Genomic DNA, 17,746 nt, shown 5'->3' with positions numbered 1-17,746 from the left:
CTTCAGGTTCCTGCTGATGCTGCCTGGAGTACGAGGAGTCTTCACAAACAGAGGGTCAAATGTTAAACCTCTTCCCAGAGGACTGCCCCGCAGTCGGCAGAGTCTCACTGTAATATCTCACCCGAGGCAGTGACTTCGGTGTGACCATATCCTCAACCAGAGGTCTGAAAGTTCCATTTCTGACAGTTTTCTCCACAGCGTCTTGTTGTTTTTGCAACTGGTGGAAAAGAAGAATTGAGGTGAATTTCTGTTTCTCCCCACTCAGCCTTTTTCTTCTCCAGTAAGAACCCTAAACGTTACCTTCTGTGTCAGTTTCTCTATGGTGACATCCTTCTGGGCTGCTTGCTCCTGTGATGCTCGGAGGAGACAGTTCTGCTCATCTAAGACCTTCGTCAGTCTCTCCACCTCCTCAGTGGCATAAGCCACCTCGTCCTGCAACACTTCCACCTAAAGGTAAAATGGCAAATCGTCTGTATTTATGTTGGGTTTTTCTAGTTCCAAGTAAAAGCATGTTACACTACATACCAACAGCAAAACAGCTACATATATTGTACCAAATCTGGAATCTAACCCACAACTCTCTGGGCGTGCACTACCTGATGAACCACAGCCATTTTGACCAAGAAGTTACCTCAATTCTGTTGGACACCTCCCTTCTCTCCAACATTTCTTTCAGGCCACAGATTTCTATCTTCATCTTAGAGTTTTGCTCCGTCACTTCCTCCGTCTCCAGGCAGGCATCATTACACTTGGCCTGGAAGAAAAATTGAGATGAAATTCAAGACATTCACTGACAGATTTAAAAAAAAAAAAACAGCATTAACCAAAGAAAGTACCGTGAGGTCTTTGATTTCTCCCGACAGGTGAGTGACCGTCTGGTTCAGCTCACTGCGGAGGTCTCTGGTCTGGTTCATCAAATCGAGGACAACGTCCTGTAGGGAGAAAACAGAAGTCCTTCAGGAGGGCCACAGACACACGGTGAAGTTTGGATTTTTTTAAATAGTCTTTAACTCAGACGTACCTTGTCCTGTTCAATCTTCTGCTCCAAACCTTTAACCGTTTCACTGCTGGACACAAGACTCTGTTCAAGCTCAAGGATCCTAGATGTCTTTGGAGAAAAACAAAAACCCAAAGCAACAATGTTCAGTTTTCAGTCCAACAGAGAACCTCCACCCTTCAGATGTGCTCCACTGCTCCTAGAACTGACCTGTTGTTGATGTTGTGCAGTCAGATCTGAGACTTGTTTCCTGAGTGTCGTGTTCTGCTCCACAGTTTCAATCAGTTCCCTGAGAACACATACAGTATGTAAACGACTCTACGCTAATAGAATCCTGTAGAATGTTCTATATCGTTGGTTCCCAACTTTGTTTTTGACCCCATTTTGGCAGAGTTCAAATTTCTGTCAACCCCAGAGACATGTTTTCTAATTTTTAGATCAAGTTTTTAATACTGCGTGGCAAATACAGAGTAGCCAGATTATTGCACAAAGTACTCAAAGGAACTCAAGCAGCTGTGCAGTCACATGATCGCAGCTGTCAATCAAGGTGCCTTAGCTCACATTAGATGCATTTTATTTGAACTCAATTCAAAGTGAAAGTGTTTAGCATTATGTGGTATTTTAATCATAATTTTAAAAAGAATAATAATTAGTTGAAAAAAAAATAGTTTCATCAGTAATTCTTTTTTTTAAATCAATTACTACACATTTCAGGCGACCCCAGTTGAATTCCACATGACCCCACATTGGGTCACAACCCCAAGGTTGAAAAACACTGTTTTATGTTCATATGAATTGTGGGGGAACTCACTTGGATGTACTCTCCTTGTTTTCCAACTGGGACATCAGGGAGCTGGTGTGTTCATGCTCGTTTTGTAAAGAGTTGTTCGCTTCCTGAATTAAAAAAAAAAAAAAAAAACAAAAAAATGAGGACAACTTGTAATTTTGGATAAAAATGTAAACATTGTTTAAGGTAAAAATCCTGACCATGAGCTGTGCTTTAAGTTGCTCAATCTCCTGCTCCCTGTTCTGCAGCTGCTGCCTGGACTGATCAGCCTCAAACTTGGTCTCAGCTTGAATCTGGTCAAATGAATCCTGCAGCATCCGATGCTGCTCCAGAAGCTGCTCCCACTCCAGTCTGGAATTAAATTAATAATTAACGTTGGAGCAGTTTCAATAAATCAAGGAATGTAAAAAGAAATATATTTAATGTAATCGGAAAATGAATGTTAAGAATCTTAATTTTTTTTAAATCATGTTAGGACAATTTTTTAAAAAAAAGCACATTACAGTTTAGGGAAACACATAGAGCAGCTTTTCTGGACGACCATGTAACAATCTAACAATGTTTATTAAGGTTCTGATTTGAAATGGAATCATAAATAAAGAGAATTCTGCTCAATGGTTTAGAACCCCGACTTACCGGACGTTGTCGAGTTGGACATTCAGACTGTTGGACAGCTGGCTCATCTCCTCCTGTTTGTCCTCAGCCTCTTTCATCTTGTTCTTCAGAGCCTCCAACTCTTTGTCTGAGGACTGCAGCACCAGACGGAGATCACGGATCTCGCTTCTCAGAACTGCCAGACAAAGACGAAGAAGTCATTACTGTAGCTTTTATTTCAACACTCAAAAGGAAAAACAAAGGTTCTGGAACATACCATCAGAGTTCTGCTTCTCAGACTCAAGACTCTGCTGCAGCTCGTCAATAGTTTGCTGGAGTTTGAGTTGATCTCTGTTTCTGTTTGTTTTCTCAGTAGAAAGTTGCTGCAAACATATTTCATGAGGAAGTGCTGGGAGTTAAAAGGCAGTTTTCTACATCCTCGCACTTTGAAATATGAGTTAGATGAACATGAATCACCTCATCCTTCTGCTCTGACTCCTGTGACATCACAGCCATCTGCTCTTCCAGTTTTGCGATTTGCTGCAGCAATTTGCTGTTCTTTATTTCTTCATCGTTCAGCTGTGACTGCACACGGCTCGACTGCTCCTGAGGAGGCGGAAAAAAGAAGTCACTGACAAAATTCTGACAAAAACAAACAAACAGAAAATGAACTTTTTTTAAAAAATATATACCTGTACTTGTCTGAGTTCCTCTGTTAGCGCCAACGGAAAAAAAAAAGTCACTGACAAAATTATGACCACAAAAAACTAAAAAAAATTATTAAATTTTATACCTGCACTTGTCTGAGTTCCTCTGTTAGCGCCACCTCGGTCATGTCTGAGGGGGGCTGCTCCTCCCAGATGTCATCTTCCTGTGCCTCTGCATCGTTCAGGTGTTCCGGGCTGGAGAGAGGAATGAGGCGGGAACGCAAGTGGTACGCTTTAGTGGGCGTGGTGAGAATCTGGTTGTAGGATTAAACAAATAAATAAATAAAAAATAGTATAGCATAGTTTTTCCTAACAAATTCAGTAATTGAATGATGACATCACCATACCTTTATAGTTTCAACATGAATTCTGTTCAGCTCGGAGACCTCCTGTTTTTTGTACGTATTTGTGGCTTCCAAAATATTTTCCAAATGCTTGTTGGACTTTTCCAAGTATCGTTTTTCAGACTCCAATTGAGAAATCTGCTTACTAAAACACAAAGCACCATTAAAAAAATAAATAAAAACTTCATAAAAGTCTACCAATATAGGACAAAACAAACATTGGTACTGCCAATATAGGACAAAACAAACATTGGTAAAATAATAAAATAATCATGAGGACTTCCTCTGAGTCAGTGATAAAGAAAATAAAATAAAAACAGGTTTATCTTCAGCGTATCCAGGCCATTCATAGACAGCACATTAAAAATAGTCATTGACTTTTCACCAAAAGTCTATAGGAAAATATTGTTGTTGTTGCTGTGATTTTAATTGTGTCAGGATCGTTTAACACACAAACGTTCTGATGTTTAGTTCTAGATAAATAACATTAAATAAAAATGGGGCTGAAGCTGTTCTCGTTTAATGCCTTTCTTACTTGGTGATTTCTTTGTACTCCTCAAAAGCCTGCAGAGCACCGGTGAGGTCAGACTGTTTCTGAAGCAGCTGAGCTTTGAGCTTCTCTACTGCAGCCATGGAAACACTCTCAGCTGAACCACTCGATAAGGAGGCTCCCTGACCTGTGGAGAAGACGAGAACGTGAGAAGATACTGACACCAACAATGAGTTTACTCAACGTTTTTCCATTCTCCCGACTCTTACTCTCTGACTCCATGGCCTCCTTAAAGGCCTCCTCCAGCTCTGCAGCGACTTCAGCCAGAACGTCTTCAGCTTTCACCACTGACTCCAGAGAACGCAGGTGACGGTTCTCTTGTCGGAGGCTGAAGTTCTCTGCAGCGTACCGAGTCATCTTCGGATGATGTTCAACCTGAAGGACAACAGAGTGTTTTAGACACAAATTGGTGTCAGTTATTTTTTTTAACTGTTTATCTGAAACAGAAGTTGCAAAATGTTGTTCACTTTCTTTATAAACGAAATAATTTGACTGTCAGAACGTGACACAAGATTTGTCTCGGCCCAGTAATGTTCACGCTCTGAGTTAATGTTAAAGATTAAAAGGCAGTTTTAAACACCTGATCTCTCAAGATCTTATTCTCGTCTTTCAGCTGCTCCATCAGAGCCTGAGACTCGTTGTTGTTGTCGTTCGACACCAGGTTCTGTCCTGCCTTCAGTTTTGCCTCAAGGCGAGAGATGTGTTCTTCTCGAAACCTGACAATCATTCGGCTGGAATGGATGAACTTGTCTTTTTGCTTCCAAGCCTCCTCCAGCTGAGCCACCTTCTGAAGCAGAATCTGGACAAAGTCGAACAGAACTTTAAGTTTCTGGAGCCAAGTTTTTTTTTCCTGACATTGATGTGACCTCATTGTTAAGTTGAAGCAACACCATATGTCTCACCTTCTTCTCTTCTCCTCGTTTTCTCCACAGACGAATGGCTGAAATAAACTTTGTTTTGTACGACAGGTCGAGTTGATTCTCCGCTGGCAGGACTAGAGGAGTGAAAGGACAGTAAACATTTGTTAAAATCTGCAAAACTGATGTTCAAATTTTGTACGTTTTCACATGTCTAAATATTTTAATTTAAATGAATTTACTGAATGTTGCTTCAGGTCCTCCTGGGGCCACGTCTCTCCCATAATCCATTGCCTGGGAGGCTAGCACCAGGGCCAGCTGCTCTTTGAGCTTCTTCACCTCAGCCTGTAACTGCCTCACATTTCCCTGTGTATCTTCATTGATGACGGCCTGAAAAGAAAATGACACAATGACATGGGAAAATGTTTTTCTCTAAATTTTGCTGGTTTATAGGGAAAAAAAAATTTTTTCTCTAAATTTTGCTGGTTTATAGTAAAGTTTTAACCTGTTTTTAAAACAACAAATACCTTATTTTTGATCAGTTTTGCTCTCTGTGCGAACTGCAGGGTTGACAGTGTTTCTCCAAAACACTTTGAACCAGGATGGACGTTGGCTATGATAAAAGTCTTGGCATTTCCACCAAGAGAATCCTGAAATAACATTCATAAAACTGCTGACATTTATGTCACAACATGTATTTTGAATTTATATTGACCTTCAAATTGTACAAAACATTATTAATAAAAAAAAACAAAAAACAATGCAGAATCTAAACTCCACAATTTATTCATAATATGTAAACAGCAGCAACATGTATTTTGAATTTATATTGACCTTAGTCTTTGTAGTCTATTTATTTTAGGTGACTACAATATGTATTCATTTTATTTGTAAGCATTTTTAATTTTAAAAGTATTTGTCAATTCCAAACATATGAACTTAGTCTTTGTAATGTCTATTTATTTTAGGTGACTACAATATGTATTTATTTTATTTGTAAGCATTTGCAAGTATTTGTCAATTCCAAACATATGAAATATCGCTTTATATTTGTCATTTAATGAAATTATATTTTACTAACATTTGTTTAATATTTTAATGGTTGACTTATTACAGAAATAATTTGATTTTTTTTATCTTGTTTTTGTTTTGTCAGTTTCTCACCCTCAACAGAAACGTGAGTTTAGAATCTCTGTAACAGATGTGTCGGTTCTTCCCGTTGGACACATCCACCAATGCCATGATCACCTGACCCAGACACATGAGGGAGCGGTTGATGCTGCTGGCCTCCTGAAAGAGGAGCAACACAGAAAAAATACATGCTAACAGCAACAGGAGTGTTAAATAGAGTTCATCAACGGAGAAAAGCCTGAAGCTTCACCTTGAGTCTGGAGCCTTCTGTGTGCGTGTCTTTCTGTCTCTCAGATCCTGCCAGGTCCACCAGGTTCAGTTGAGACATTCGGATGTTCACCACTTCATTGATGGATTCTTTGGACTCCAAAGTCATGGTGAACACGGCGTGAGATCTAGAAGATTCACGGTTCATGGAGGTGGAGGCTACTCGTCGGTTACGCCAGCCCATAGACAGCACCTTCAGGGGGGTTTGGATCAATGGCGTAAACATTGACCTTTTTTGTTATTATTTACTTTACAGAAATGCCAAATTTAAAACACAGACATTATAAAGTGTTTCATCACTTATAAAGGAATACAGACCTGGTAAGCCTCAGCAGCTGAGGTGACAAACTTCTCCACCGCTCCCTCAACAAACACACCCTTTTTAATGTTCTCCCTCAAGAACAGAGAGGCGGAGGCTGTGTCCAGAAGGTCATATATCTGTTCATTGTAGATCTCAATAAAGGAACACTTACAGAGGAAGCTTTTGGAATGAGGAGACTTTAGAGAAAGACAGAAAGAAAATTTTAAAAAATGAATAATTCAGGAAGAAAATTAGTGATAGAAAATACTTGTTATGACGATATGTCGCAGCTCACCCTCTCTATTTCTCTGTTGATGAGAAAAAACAGGTATTCAAAACTTCGGGGTATAACCCCCCGGAGTTCATCTGTGAAGTTGTCCAACTCAGATGGTCCTGTTGAGACAGATTAAAGATTCAGAGGAACCTTGTTTAATCCCTGTGTTTAGAGTTAGTGATGCTTAATATACGAATAAAGGAAGTGATTTCTCACCCAGCATTGTAAATGTTTTCCCTGAGCCGGTTTGTCCACTGCAATATAAAAAAAACAAAATTAGGAGAAAAAAAAAACAACTATACATCTAAACACATTATCTAAACACAGTGCTTGTGCAATAGCATATTTTCCCAGTTAGAGTTAAAAAGGCCACCTACTAGGCAAAAATGGTACCATTGTATCCATTCATGCAAGACTCGACAATATTCTTGGCCACACTGGAGAACACAGAGTCCTGTTAGTGAAGGGAAGAGACAGAAACTTCAGATTATTGGATCACTTCAGATACTTTAACCAGAGCAGCGGGAAAGTTGACAATATCTCCATGTTCCCACCTGAGTTGTGTCCATATCAGCCACATAGTCATAGGTAAAAGTTCTGGGCTCTGGCTTTGCCAGCAGACGGATGGTGTTTGGGGAGGTGACTTTGAGGCACAGACCTTGATCTCCATCCGTGGTCAGTCCTGTGCCCTGGGTCAGGGGTCGCACTCTGACGAAAACCTTTATGGAGTCACTGTCACCGCTGCAATGTCAGAAAATAATTTAAGAATGTCTAAAAAATTTAGACCATTGCAAAAAAGACATCAGAAACAGGTTTATGGAATTTTAAATGTCTCAATATTTTTATTTCTAAAAGAACAGAAATGCAATTGTGTATTTTGCGTTTTTTGTTTAGTTCGTTCTACAGAATCCAACTACTTGTTGTGAACAAAGACAACATTGAACTTTACTCTTTTTATGCTGCGGAACCATAAAACATAAACATAACATCTTGCTCTGCTATGGCAGTGTGTCCGCTCACGTCTCCTGTACGCAGTTAGCTTCTGCTAAGTACTGTACTGTTCATGAATGACATAAACCAAAATATTAAAAGTTCAAAACAATTTACCTGGAAGCTAGAATGGTGGAATCGCCCAATCCTGTGCGGACAAAAACAACACAGACGTTTTCAGCATTAAAGAGCAGGAAAATGATCTCCACACACAGGCATCGTTAACGTTGTCAAATATTAAACTAAACGTCCAATGCAGTCGAATGAAAACGACACCAGTGTTTCGTGCTATACCTTTTCCACCCGGATTCATGTCTGACACCAAATAATTTCCGATATGTAATAAAAAATATTTTAAAGCAAAACGATGACGAAGACGGTCCGCACTGTTTACATCCTTCGAAATTGGCGGGCAGGGAACTGTGGGAATACTTCTTCTTCTTTTATTGGATTATCGAAGAAATCGGTGCATACTGCCATCTAAAGGCGGATAGGATTATGCATGTACCTCACGTCCAGCATTAAATAAAAACAGAGGGGTCTTTTGTGTTTTTCTGTCTGTATCTACAAGAACGTTTTAGAAATGTGTATGACTTTACAACACTTATTGCATCCATACATCGTATAATTGATTTTAATGAAAAACTGAAACTGGTTTTATTTTTAAAAAATACATGGGCATCTATATTTATGATTTTACTTATTACTTACTTTTAAATATGTGAAGGTTCGGTGTTAAGGGTGGTCGGTAAAAAATGTTTTTTTAAATGTTTAAACATATAAATTATTCGTATTAGGCTGAGAAAAACCTTTTCCGTAATCAACGGAGTCTGCACGCAGCTGCAGATTAGTTCTCAGTTGTGATTGGCTAAAGAAACAGGAAAAGCGTTTGCTTTGAATATTACCCGGGATCTCATTGGTCGGTTTTCAGACTTTAAAAATACAAACGGTTGTCATACTAAGAGAAGAGAAGGAGGTTTTCAGAAGTTTATTTGTTGCCCGAAACGGACCCTGTTGCAATCGGCTAACGGAGTCTTTGACCTTCAGGTAGGTGAAAAGCAGTAACTAGTAATACAAAAATGTTCTCATTCGTTAAGAAGTGTATTTAATCTGATAATTGCCCTTAGACATTTCAAAAACACGAAGTTAGTAAATCAGCTGCCTTTCAGCCAGATCGCTAGCTTAGCTTTAGTAGCGCATGTAGAAATAAAACTGCAACCAAACATTGTCAACCCAGTTATAATGTGGTTCACATGAGGACTATGCGATACTATTGTTGAATAGTGTCGTCTATATAAGTATGGTTTTAGTGTTCAGGTCACGGCCATGTTTTAAGATTTTAACACAACGTTCCGGTTGGCAATGCTACAGATTTTGTCCCTAGGACAAGTTACATTTTATGCTAGCTTAGAGAGATAACTGAAGATTGGTTGTTACTTGAGGTAAAACTAGACATAACGAACTGTAATAGATCTAAGGGCGTCAGGAGCTATAAGAATTCGGTAATGTCAAAATTGAGCATTGAATGATTTTTGCCTGTTTAACACTACATTGCTTAAACGTGCTGTTGCCCTGTTCCCTGTGTGTAGTTACTGGTTGCTGCAGTTCAAACATCACCGTGGACTCAGTCTGAGGGGTCAGATTATCACTAACAAACAGAGGCAGCATTGTTCCATTGTTTATTCTGTTGTTATAGCTAAACAGTTACACAATGCTCCTGCGTAAATGATCTTAAAACTTAAAAACACAATTTTTGATTATTATAATACTTTTTTTTTTTACACTAAACCACACTAAAGAAACATCAATACATACATTTACACTAAAACACACTAAAGAAACATCAATACATACATTTGCACTTGCAAAAATCCAATGGAATAAAGGGAGATAAACCCTTATGTTTCTGTAAGATAATGGGAAAAGGAGATTAATTTAAAAAATCTGTAAAACAATGACAAAGTTATACTGGCAAAACATACAATATTAATTATAAATTCAAGATAAAGCTGCAATGGTAGTTTTTAAAAATGTCAACCCTTCAGTTCTGCCCTGAGGTAAGAAAGGAAACGACATGAAGCCTTAGTCATGTGCTGTGACCTCATTATTTAAACACATGCTTTAGCAGATCAAACAATGGTGTAGTGTTGTCTCTATCCAACAAAGCAGATAGCCTGAATCAAAACAGTACATTTTTGATACTCCTTTAAAACCAATTACAGAATAAAAAATTACCAGAACTTAGATGTGGACTTTGTCTGACTAATAACTGTTATATTTCAAAAGTAATTTCAACTTCAGTGCGCTCTGGTGGAGAGATTAAGGCATTGCAACAGTGTTGGTGCCAAACATTTGGTCACGCTGCACTCTGACTTACAACACTTCACCACTCAGGTCTTATCAGTTTGTGCAGCTTTTCACACTGACGCCACCCTCAGGGTTGAGTTGACCCTTAATGCCAATTCTCAGTTATGTTTTTTTTTTAACAGAATGAGTTCTGTTGAAGTGAACGACGAGAACCGTGGCGTTTGCCCTGGAGGAAAACAACACAACAGCACAAGTAACGACATCTTTGTCCTGGATCAGCCCACTGGGAGGCCGTCAATCCTGCGGCAGACTGAGAACCTGCCCAGTAAAGCCTTGCCAAAAGGAGTGAAGGTATTAAAACTGTTGCATTTGATTTTTAGACAATTTAGACAGGGAGGATGCAGAGTGAGCCATTGTGTTTTGAGATTTGCATTTGATTTGACTCCAAGTCCAGGATTCAAATCTTTTTGTGGGCCTCAAATCTTTACTGTTGAGACTCAGGTCCTGGGTCGGTTCTTCTCTGCCACAAATAGCCAAGTGACTCTGGTTTTATTTTCCATCTGAAAAAGAGAGAATCTGATTCTTCTTCTGAATTGTTGGTGTTTCTACATTTCTTTTTTTAAATCCTTCAGCAGATTAACTCACACTTTTCAAACTGTTTGTGTTTAGGTCTGTTTTCAAACTCCGAGACGAGATCCTGTGACGAAGAGAATCGTGTCTCCCAGCAAGTCGACAAAGATGAGCAGTGTTGAGGAGTGCACCAAAGCACTGGAGTCTTTAAATCTGGACAAAACACAGTGAGTCACACAAAAACATGCACTTGTTTATGTTGTCGTAAAACTTGATTAATAAAGACAAAAATAATCTACCTCTATTGTAGTGTTTCACCACCAGATGTCCCTGTTCAGTCTGATGAGCAAAAAACAGGTATTTTAAAGTTTCTCTCTATGAAATATAATAAACATAACATTAATACGTCAATCAAAAGGTGAGAACCTGATTGACAGTTGTCATGTCTTCCACAGAAGTGTCCACATATCCTGATGACGATATGCCGATACAAAGCAAAGGTGGCTATGAGCTGGACTTTGACAACCTAGACTCTATAAATCCTTTTCAGTGCTCCAACAAGATGGTTCTGTCATCGGTCGAGTTCGCTGCCAAAAACCCTCCTTCAGATCAAAGTCAGCCTCAAAACACAGAGCCAGAAGATGTTGTGGAGAAACCCACCAAGACGGAAACTGCCCTGGATGAGACGCTTCCACTCACGCCGTCTGTGGAGAATTCGCTGGCGGACATGTCAGCTAACGTCAGCTCCACAGAGAGCAGCGTGGTCACCGTGACTCCAGTCGCAGCAGTTGAGGAACAGGATTCGCGCAGCGCCACGCCTGACGTACAAGAACCTGTTCAGACATCTCTGAATGCTGAGCAGGACAAGGCGTCAGGCAGCGTCATCGATGAAGCTCCGCTCCCTGCCAAAGGTTCTTATAACTTTGATTTCGACAACCTCGATGACATAAACCCCTTCCAGACTAAAAGCTCTAAAATCCAGAACTCGCCTGTTCTGGATAGAAAGCTGCCCGACGACAATCGACCTCAAGTGGAGCCACAGGTTGATGAAAGTAAACCAGCAGAAGAACTGGAGGTCCCTGAAGTGGTCCAAAAACACGAGGTGAAGCCCGTCGCTGCTGTGAAGCCGATATCCACCAACGTGGACGAAACTCCAGCTGCTGAATCCCAGCCACACGTTGCCTCGGCCAAGGAAGGCCCAATCAAACTGGAGTTCAATTTTGATGACGGAAAGGAGGTCAAATCGAAACGACCACCCAAGAAGTTTGGCAAGAGGCCGTCCTCTGTGAAATCTAAAGAAGGGACTTCAGCACCGGAAGTCAAACCTAAGAATGAAACCACAGCGAAGCCTGACGCCCCGTCAGCAGAGGACGTTCCAGTCCCTAAAGGCTCTTATTCCTTTGACTTTGACAAACTGGACGACCCCAACTTCAATCCATTTGGCAGCAATGCAAACATGAACAACTCTCCCCAGTGCAGCAACAACGCCAGCTCCGTGCTCAAAGAACCTGCCATTCCAGAGTCAACAGAGGAGGCAGTGGAGAAGGAAGCTGCTCCACCAACACAGTATGTTTTTGTTTTTTCCCTCTCCTATTATCTGTCTTAAGACAACAAATAAATTGACTGTTTTTCCACTGTATTTTTCTGCAGCATTGAAGAAACTGTCACAGCTGCTGTGTCCAGCCCTGCGGTCCCTGACACAGACCTGGGATCTGTGCCGAGTTGTCCCCAGCTCTCTCTGCCAGATGAACCAGAGCAGAAACCAGAGCAGAAACCAGAGGAACCCATGTTAGATTTCACAGGGGACTTTGTTCCTGGAACAATGTGTAAGTTTTCTTTGTCTGCATCTACTCTCATCAGCTAAACTAGAAAGTCAATCAATATTTGAGACTCACACGTATTTTCTAGAAAGTCGATCAATATTTGAGACTCACACGTATTTTCATGTTAAATAGTGCTTGAAATGATATTTTGAGCATTTACAGAAGCCAAAAGTGTATTGTGAAAAAATGTGTTTGCAGCAGAAAACCTGGCTCAGTTGGACAAATGTTTTTTTTTCTAACGTACAGCGATAATGGAGTCGATTTATTTATATTGCTTTTGAAACCTGACTGTGATCTAAGACATCTGATGTTGACACGAACCTTGTCTTCATTTGTAGTCATGACCAATGATTTTGATGGACAAATCGATTACCTTGAGCAGTTTGGATCCAGTGGTGTAAGTATTTGCTCCATAACTCCTACATTTTCATCTTATTCATTCAGAGACCTCTAATCATCATTTTTGACCTCTCAAAGTTTAAAGACTCAGCACTAAGGAAACAGTCCCTGTACCTTAAATTCGACCCACTCCTCAGAGAGAGTCCAAGGAAATGTGCGCCCCCTGCTGATGCTCGCACCCAGGTTCCTCGTCCCGCTACTCTGGCTTCACGGTAACACTTCCTCCTGTTTCTACTTACTGTGATTGCTGCTGCCGTCACTACATGTTAGAGTTGAAATTGTTCTGCTATCCACATCATGCACACAAAAGTACAATTCTTCCTGACACGTAACCACATGCACCGTGTCACTCCTCCAAAACAGACTCGAAGCTGCACAGCTGCCAGTGAAGGCAGCAGCAAATGAACCACAAATCTCTGATTTCAAGCTGATTGATGTTGCCACACCGGTAAGTCTCCCCTGTCACTGCACCACTGACTCCATCTGCCGCCATCCAGCTCCATTTTCTAACTTGATTTTTGGAACTTTGTCAACCAGTCTCCAATCCTGCAGAGCCTGGTCCCCCCTTTCCCACAACCCACAAACACAGAAGACGCAATCATCGAAGTGTTGAAGTACAGTCAGAAAGACATGGACGAAGCCATGGACAAAGTCCGTGCTGAGGTCGGTTACATGTTTGTTTGTTTGTTTTTTGTCCTTCCCTCTGGAATTGTAAACAACAATGGCGGCTCCGCTGAATTTACATACAGAGTAACTTTGGTTCTATCTCAGTGTCTCAGGGCTTCACTGACACCATGGCTGAATATTAATTGTCCAAATAAGTCATGTGGGAAAAAGTTGTTTTTTAAATGAGTAAAATGATATATTTTTCTGTAATAGGGAAAGGAAAAACGAATATTAATTGTCCAAAGAAGTCATGTGGGGAAAAAGTTGTTTTTTTTTAAATGAGTAAAATGATCTATTTTTCTGTAATAGGGAAAGGAAAAAGAGGAGCAGTGGGAGGCAAAGTATAAAACCCTAGTTGACTCAAGTCAAGAAATGAGGTCAGTCCATTTTCTATTTTTTTTTTTTTTAAACACGGTATTTAATATTATCTTAAAAAATAATTTTTATTTTCTTCTATGCAGAAAAGCAATTGCAGAATTGCAACTCGAACTTGCAAAAAATATGGGTAAGTAAAGGAGTTTTTTTTTTTTTTTTTTTTTTTGTACCAGGTATAAAACTTGTCCTATAATTTTCTTTTTGTGAACTCCACAGCTTTTCAGGAGAAAGAAAAAGAGTTGGCCGAGATGAGGCTCAACGAGGCACTGCTGGAGAGAGACCAAACAGCCAGTGACCTGAACTCGATGGAGAGATCTTTCTCTGAGCTTTTCAAGAGACTGGAGAAGTACAAGGAGGTCATCGAGGGCTACAAGAAGGTGAGAAAACCACAAGGAAATGTCACCGTGAGAGAACATAATGGCTCATATTTACACATTCCCAGTCTACTGTTCTTTGATTCTCGTTGCTTCTGTGCCATTTCCTTAGAATCAAGAGACCCTTAAAGCTTGTGCTCAGGACCACCTGGCCAGGATCAAGAAGGAGGAGCAGCGCTACCAGACCCTGAAAACCCACGCCGAGGAGAAAATTCAGCAGTAAGAAAAATCAGACTCTGCCGTGTATTCAGTTAATCCACAGCATCTGCAGTGGCTCACAATAACATTCTTCAATTCTCAGCGCAAATGCAGAAATTGCAGAGGTGCGCTCCAAGTACAAGTCGGAGGTATCTGCCCTACAAGCACATCTGCGGCGGGAGCAACTGAAGGTGCAGTCGATGGAGAAGAGTCTGGACCAGAAGGTGAGCGAACATGTTCAGACCATCTATTAGACAACTCTGAGAATGTTCAAAACCGTTCAACTGATCACAGCTGTACTTTATTTCTTCCCCTACAGGATAAAGAGATTGACGGTCTGACCAAACTCTGTGACGAACTCATCACTAAAGTCCAGAGCGGCTGAGCTCATGTACATACTGTTTCTATGACTTTCCCCTCTTTTCTCTTTGTTGTGCGTCATCATTTCAATGTATAAAATACATGTAAAGAGTTTAATAAAATGAGATTTTTAGATGTAATCTGCAGTATTTTTTTTTTCCTGACACGTTCTCACCTAAGGGAGGCGCTACAAACACACTTCAAAAACCCTTCATAAAGAGACGATTGCGCTGGTTTGACATTGATGGTCAAATCTTGTACCTTTGTCGAAATGTCCACAGAAACAAACTGATTGATTTAGATTTGGAGAACACTGTTTGTAAATCTTGTACCTTTGTCAAAATGTCCACAGAAACAAACTGACTGATTTAGATTTGGAGAACACTGTTTGTCTACGACTTGTATAAAACACTCTCTAGATACAAAGCAATACAATAGGACAACCTACAGCAGTGTGGTCATAGCAGAGTGGCTAAATGTAGCACGGGTTTCATCTGTGAAATTACTTTTCTAAACGTTAGAGCTAACCCCCCATTTTGGAATAAAGCGAACTTAAAACCATTAACTCTCACCAAATGTGATTCCACAATTAAGCCAATTAAGACAGAAGTTTTGTAATGAATACTTACAAGAGTAACGTCTTCAAACTTAGCCTTAGCCAAACTAATTGGCTAACCACTCGTCTCTTCATCAATAAGTCTGACCAGCCGTTCTGCAACTAATATGTTGCAATACCGCCACCTGCTGGATCAATACTTCAGGAAGGACATTCGACTTGTGCCACTAAGAGCAGAAAAGAAACAAAATGAATACAGAGGCCAGATAAACATTCTAAATCACAATTTTGTTTCTCGTTTACATTTTTTCAGATTTTGTCGAATTTCATTTCAGCCCCTAGGTGGCAGCATTTCGTCTTTGTAGCTCCTCATGCGCGCTTTGGTTTAAGTCCAGTGGTTAAATTTAAGCTCCGAGTGAGAACACTGACCTCTCTGTCTGCAGCCACGGCTCATCCAGCAGTGTTTCCAACAAAACAAACGCTCACCTGATACAACGCTCCTCTTCTCTCCTGACCAATGGCAGGTCCTGTCACATCACTCCCAGGGCAGGACAATGAGCTGCTAAACAGAGAAAGGAAATCCTACCTAGGTTGTGGAGGTGCAGGGTTGAGTCAGCTGGACATTGGGTGTATTCTTGCAGTGTCCATCACTCATCTCTGTGGAGCTGCTCTTGTCTCTGCAGCATCTATTCCCTCATTCATCCCTCTGTGGGCCCACTGGCTGACCTCTGTGTCACCCTGAGCGGACACTTCAGGCGACTCAAAGGGAGAAAGCTGACCTGTCTGGACCCTGTTCCTCAGAACAGAAGCTGTCAGTGAAGATGTTCACCAGCACTTTCACGCTTTGTTCTCCTTGTACAGGCTTTCAAGAACATTCACAGACGAGGTTACATGAAAACAAAAACATGTAACACGTACGTTTCAGGTCATTTAATCAAACTACCAAATCAGATGATGTCAGTTTTGGAGCCTGAACAGAGTACATCATACAAGATTGTCAAATACAACCAATTACATACAGAAATGTCTAATTACTGCCAGGAACTACATGTGAATAGACGGGATTACAAAGTACTCGAAATATACTAAAGACAACGGCATATTTTTTAATAACTTTACACAGATATGTAAAACAACTTTCTCTGAAAAATAAACTTTTGATACTTTTTTCTTATCAAAATAAATTAAATACTCAGGCCTCACTTTGAATACAAACGACTACAGCTTCATATACTGTGGGTGGGGGGGGTGTGGTCACAGCAGCACACTGGTCCTCTGCTGGTCAACGCGCTACTGTCTCCAACTGAAGTCGAACTAAGGAGGAAGAAAACAGTTGAACACAAAAACTTCTCGGCTCGTTCGTTCCTCGCAGTCTCAGGCAATGTTGGCACGCCGTCGCACCGGCTCGGATTAAAACGGTGTCAGTTTTAATCACGGTACAGAATCGAGGGATGGAAACAGGTAGAAGATAGTGGTCAGCAATCCAAACATTATTCATCTTAACAAAACGAACCAAAGGACTACCTGAGTAGGAGCAATAAAACCAGCCCTTTGTAGATCATTGTCTTTTCTGCCACACCTTTAAAGGGAGGCCGGGGGGGAGGAGAGGGGGGGACGCTGCATTGAAGGAAGACCTTTAGGTCGACCTGTAGAAGTTGCAGTTCAAATCAAACCCTCAAGATCTCCGTGTCCTTTTTCTGTACAGCAAGGATGAACAGGTTTTAGTGGTGTGATCGTTTGAAGGTTTGTTGTTTTTAAAGCACCATATGTGGAAAACAGGCTACAAAAACACATGGTGTGTGTGTGTGTGTGTGTGACTGGCCACTGATTATTTTCACAGATGCTAATTCTCCCAACAATGTCACATCAGGAGCAGTGTCTTTTTTTTCTCTCTTTGGTGAGAGTCATGGCAGGCGTTTGACTCTCAACCTCTCAGTCTACACATCCGTTTTTGAGGCTAACACTGAAAGTGGATGTGCTGGTGCTGATGCACTTTCCCGTCCACGTGGGAGTGGGTGTGCGTGTGAATGTCCGTGTAGATTTTGGGGTAGATTTTTGGAGGAAGTGTGGGTCCTCCCTGACTGAGGAGGAGCTGCTGCTGTGCCAGGTACTCCTCATAGTTCATGGAGCCCACGCAGTCTTTCTCCGGACTCGAGGACGAGGCCGCGCATCCTCTCTCCCGCTCCCGATACGGCAACCGGTGGGAGCTGTGCAGCACCTGCGTCGATGCTGCTGCTCCTGCAGGAGCGCTGGGGGGAGGACAGTGTTTTCTGCTCTGACAGAACCACAGCAGCACCGTGCCAAAGATGAACACGATTC

At 41.0% G+C, this 17,746-nt stretch overlaps 3 protein-coding genes across 4 annotated transcripts in view; 1 reads left to right on the top strand and 2 right to left on the bottom strand.

The window, feature by feature from the left end:
* Positions 1 to 8,247, bottom strand: part of kif15 (kinesin family member 15) — a 10,511-nt gene extending 2,264 nt beyond the window's left edge. Inside the window, exons 1-29 of the mRNA XM_025057594.1 lie at positions 8,094 to 8,247; positions 7,917 to 7,947; positions 7,364 to 7,550; positions 7,187 to 7,263; positions 7,026 to 7,063; positions 6,831 to 6,928; positions 6,553 to 6,732; positions 6,218 to 6,427; positions 6,001 to 6,126; positions 5,364 to 5,486; positions 5,079 to 5,226; positions 4,882 to 4,973; positions 4,560 to 4,778; positions 4,189 to 4,354; positions 3,965 to 4,106; positions 3,433 to 3,574; positions 3,172 to 3,339; positions 2,856 to 2,984; positions 2,656 to 2,761; positions 2,421 to 2,574; positions 1,985 to 2,135; positions 1,809 to 1,891; positions 1,208 to 1,286; positions 1,022 to 1,108; positions 837 to 932; positions 632 to 754; positions 301 to 447; positions 122 to 217; positions 1 to 39 (exon numbers count right to left, since the gene is read on the bottom strand). The exon at positions 1 to 39 is cut by the window's left edge and continues 120 nt beyond it. Of these exons, the coding sequence (XP_024913362.1) occupies positions 1 to 39; positions 122 to 217; positions 301 to 447; positions 632 to 754; positions 837 to 932; positions 1,022 to 1,108; positions 1,208 to 1,286; positions 1,809 to 1,891; positions 1,985 to 2,135; positions 2,421 to 2,574; positions 2,656 to 2,761; positions 2,856 to 2,984; positions 3,172 to 3,339; positions 3,433 to 3,574; positions 3,965 to 4,106; positions 4,189 to 4,354; positions 4,560 to 4,778; positions 4,882 to 4,973; positions 5,079 to 5,226; positions 5,364 to 5,486; positions 6,001 to 6,126; positions 6,218 to 6,427; positions 6,553 to 6,732; positions 6,831 to 6,928; positions 7,026 to 7,063; positions 7,187 to 7,263; positions 7,364 to 7,550; positions 7,917 to 7,947; positions 8,094 to 8,112 (3,456 nt within the window). The 5' untranslated portion in view covers positions 8,113 to 8,247. The remainder of the gene's footprint in view (positions 40 to 121; positions 218 to 300; positions 448 to 631; positions 755 to 836; positions 933 to 1,021; positions 1,109 to 1,207; positions 1,287 to 1,808; positions 1,892 to 1,984; positions 2,136 to 2,420; positions 2,575 to 2,655; positions 2,762 to 2,855; positions 2,985 to 3,171; positions 3,340 to 3,432; positions 3,575 to 3,964; positions 4,107 to 4,188; positions 4,355 to 4,559; positions 4,779 to 4,881; positions 4,974 to 5,078; positions 5,227 to 5,363; positions 5,487 to 6,000; positions 6,127 to 6,217; positions 6,428 to 6,552; positions 6,733 to 6,830; positions 6,929 to 7,025; positions 7,064 to 7,186; positions 7,264 to 7,363; positions 7,551 to 7,916; positions 7,948 to 8,093) is intronic.
* Positions 8,248 to 8,695: 448 nt separating this feature from the next.
* Positions 8,696 to 15,011, top strand: tacc3 (transforming, acidic coiled-coil containing protein 3). Of its 2 annotated transcripts, XM_008307729.3 has the most exons (16): positions 8,696 to 8,846; positions 10,289 to 10,457; positions 10,776 to 10,903; positions 10,987 to 11,033; positions 11,132 to 12,242; positions 12,327 to 12,502; positions 12,838 to 12,896; positions 12,977 to 13,110; positions 13,262 to 13,346; positions 13,436 to 13,561; positions 13,874 to 13,941; positions 14,026 to 14,069; positions 14,156 to 14,316; positions 14,426 to 14,532; positions 14,615 to 14,735; positions 14,831 to 15,011. In XM_008307729.3, exons 2-16 carry the CDS (start codon positions 10,290 to 10,292, stop codon positions 14,894 to 14,896), a joined length of 2,601 nt encoding a protein of 866 aa, XP_008305951.1. In that variant the 5' UTR covers positions 8,696 to 8,846; position 10,289; the 3' UTR covers positions 14,897 to 15,011. The 2 variants fall into 2 exon arrangements, with proteins under 2 accessions (XP_008305951.1, XP_024913376.1); XM_025057608.1 differs by lacking the exons at positions 8,696 to 8,846; positions 10,289 to 10,457 and having other exon boundaries at positions 10,814 to 10,903; positions 10,987 to 11,030; positions 11,128 to 12,242.
* Positions 15,012 to 16,800: 1,789 nt separating this feature from the next.
* Positions 16,801 to 17,746, bottom strand: part of LOC103377100 (fibroblast growth factor receptor-like 1) — a 28,963-nt gene continuing 28,017 nt past the window's right edge. The window contains exon 7 of the mRNA XM_008307749.3: positions 16,801 to 17,746. This exon is cut by the window's right edge and continues 72 nt beyond it. Within this exon, the coding sequence (XP_008305971.1) occupies positions 17,385 to 17,746 (362 nt within the window). The 3' untranslated portion in view covers positions 16,801 to 17,384.

Source organism: Cynoglossus semilaevis, chromosome 1 (genome assembly GCF_000523025.1).
Source record: "Cynoglossus semilaevis isolate Cse_v1.0 chromosome 1, Cse_v1.0, whole genome shotgun sequence".
NCBI classification, from domain to species: domain Eukaryota; kingdom Metazoa; phylum Chordata; class Actinopteri; order Pleuronectiformes; family Cynoglossidae; genus Cynoglossus; species Cynoglossus semilaevis.
Note: the sequence above shows the minus strand (reverse complement) of the source record. Positions and strands in the feature narration are given on the sequence as shown.

Coding starts and splice junctions, on each gene's coding strand:
- tacc3 (XM_008307729.3), top strand. CDS start 10,290: ATGAGTTCTGTTGAAGTGAACGACGAGAACCGTGGCGTTTGCCCTGGA. Junction 10,904..10,986: donor TTAAATCTGGACAAAACACA/GTGAGTCACACA, acceptor CCTCTATTGTAG/TGTTTCACCACCAGATGTCC. Junction 14,533..14,614: donor GCCGAGGAGAAAATTCAGCA/GTAAGAAAAATC, acceptor TTCAATTCTCAG/CGCAAATGCAGAAATTGCAG.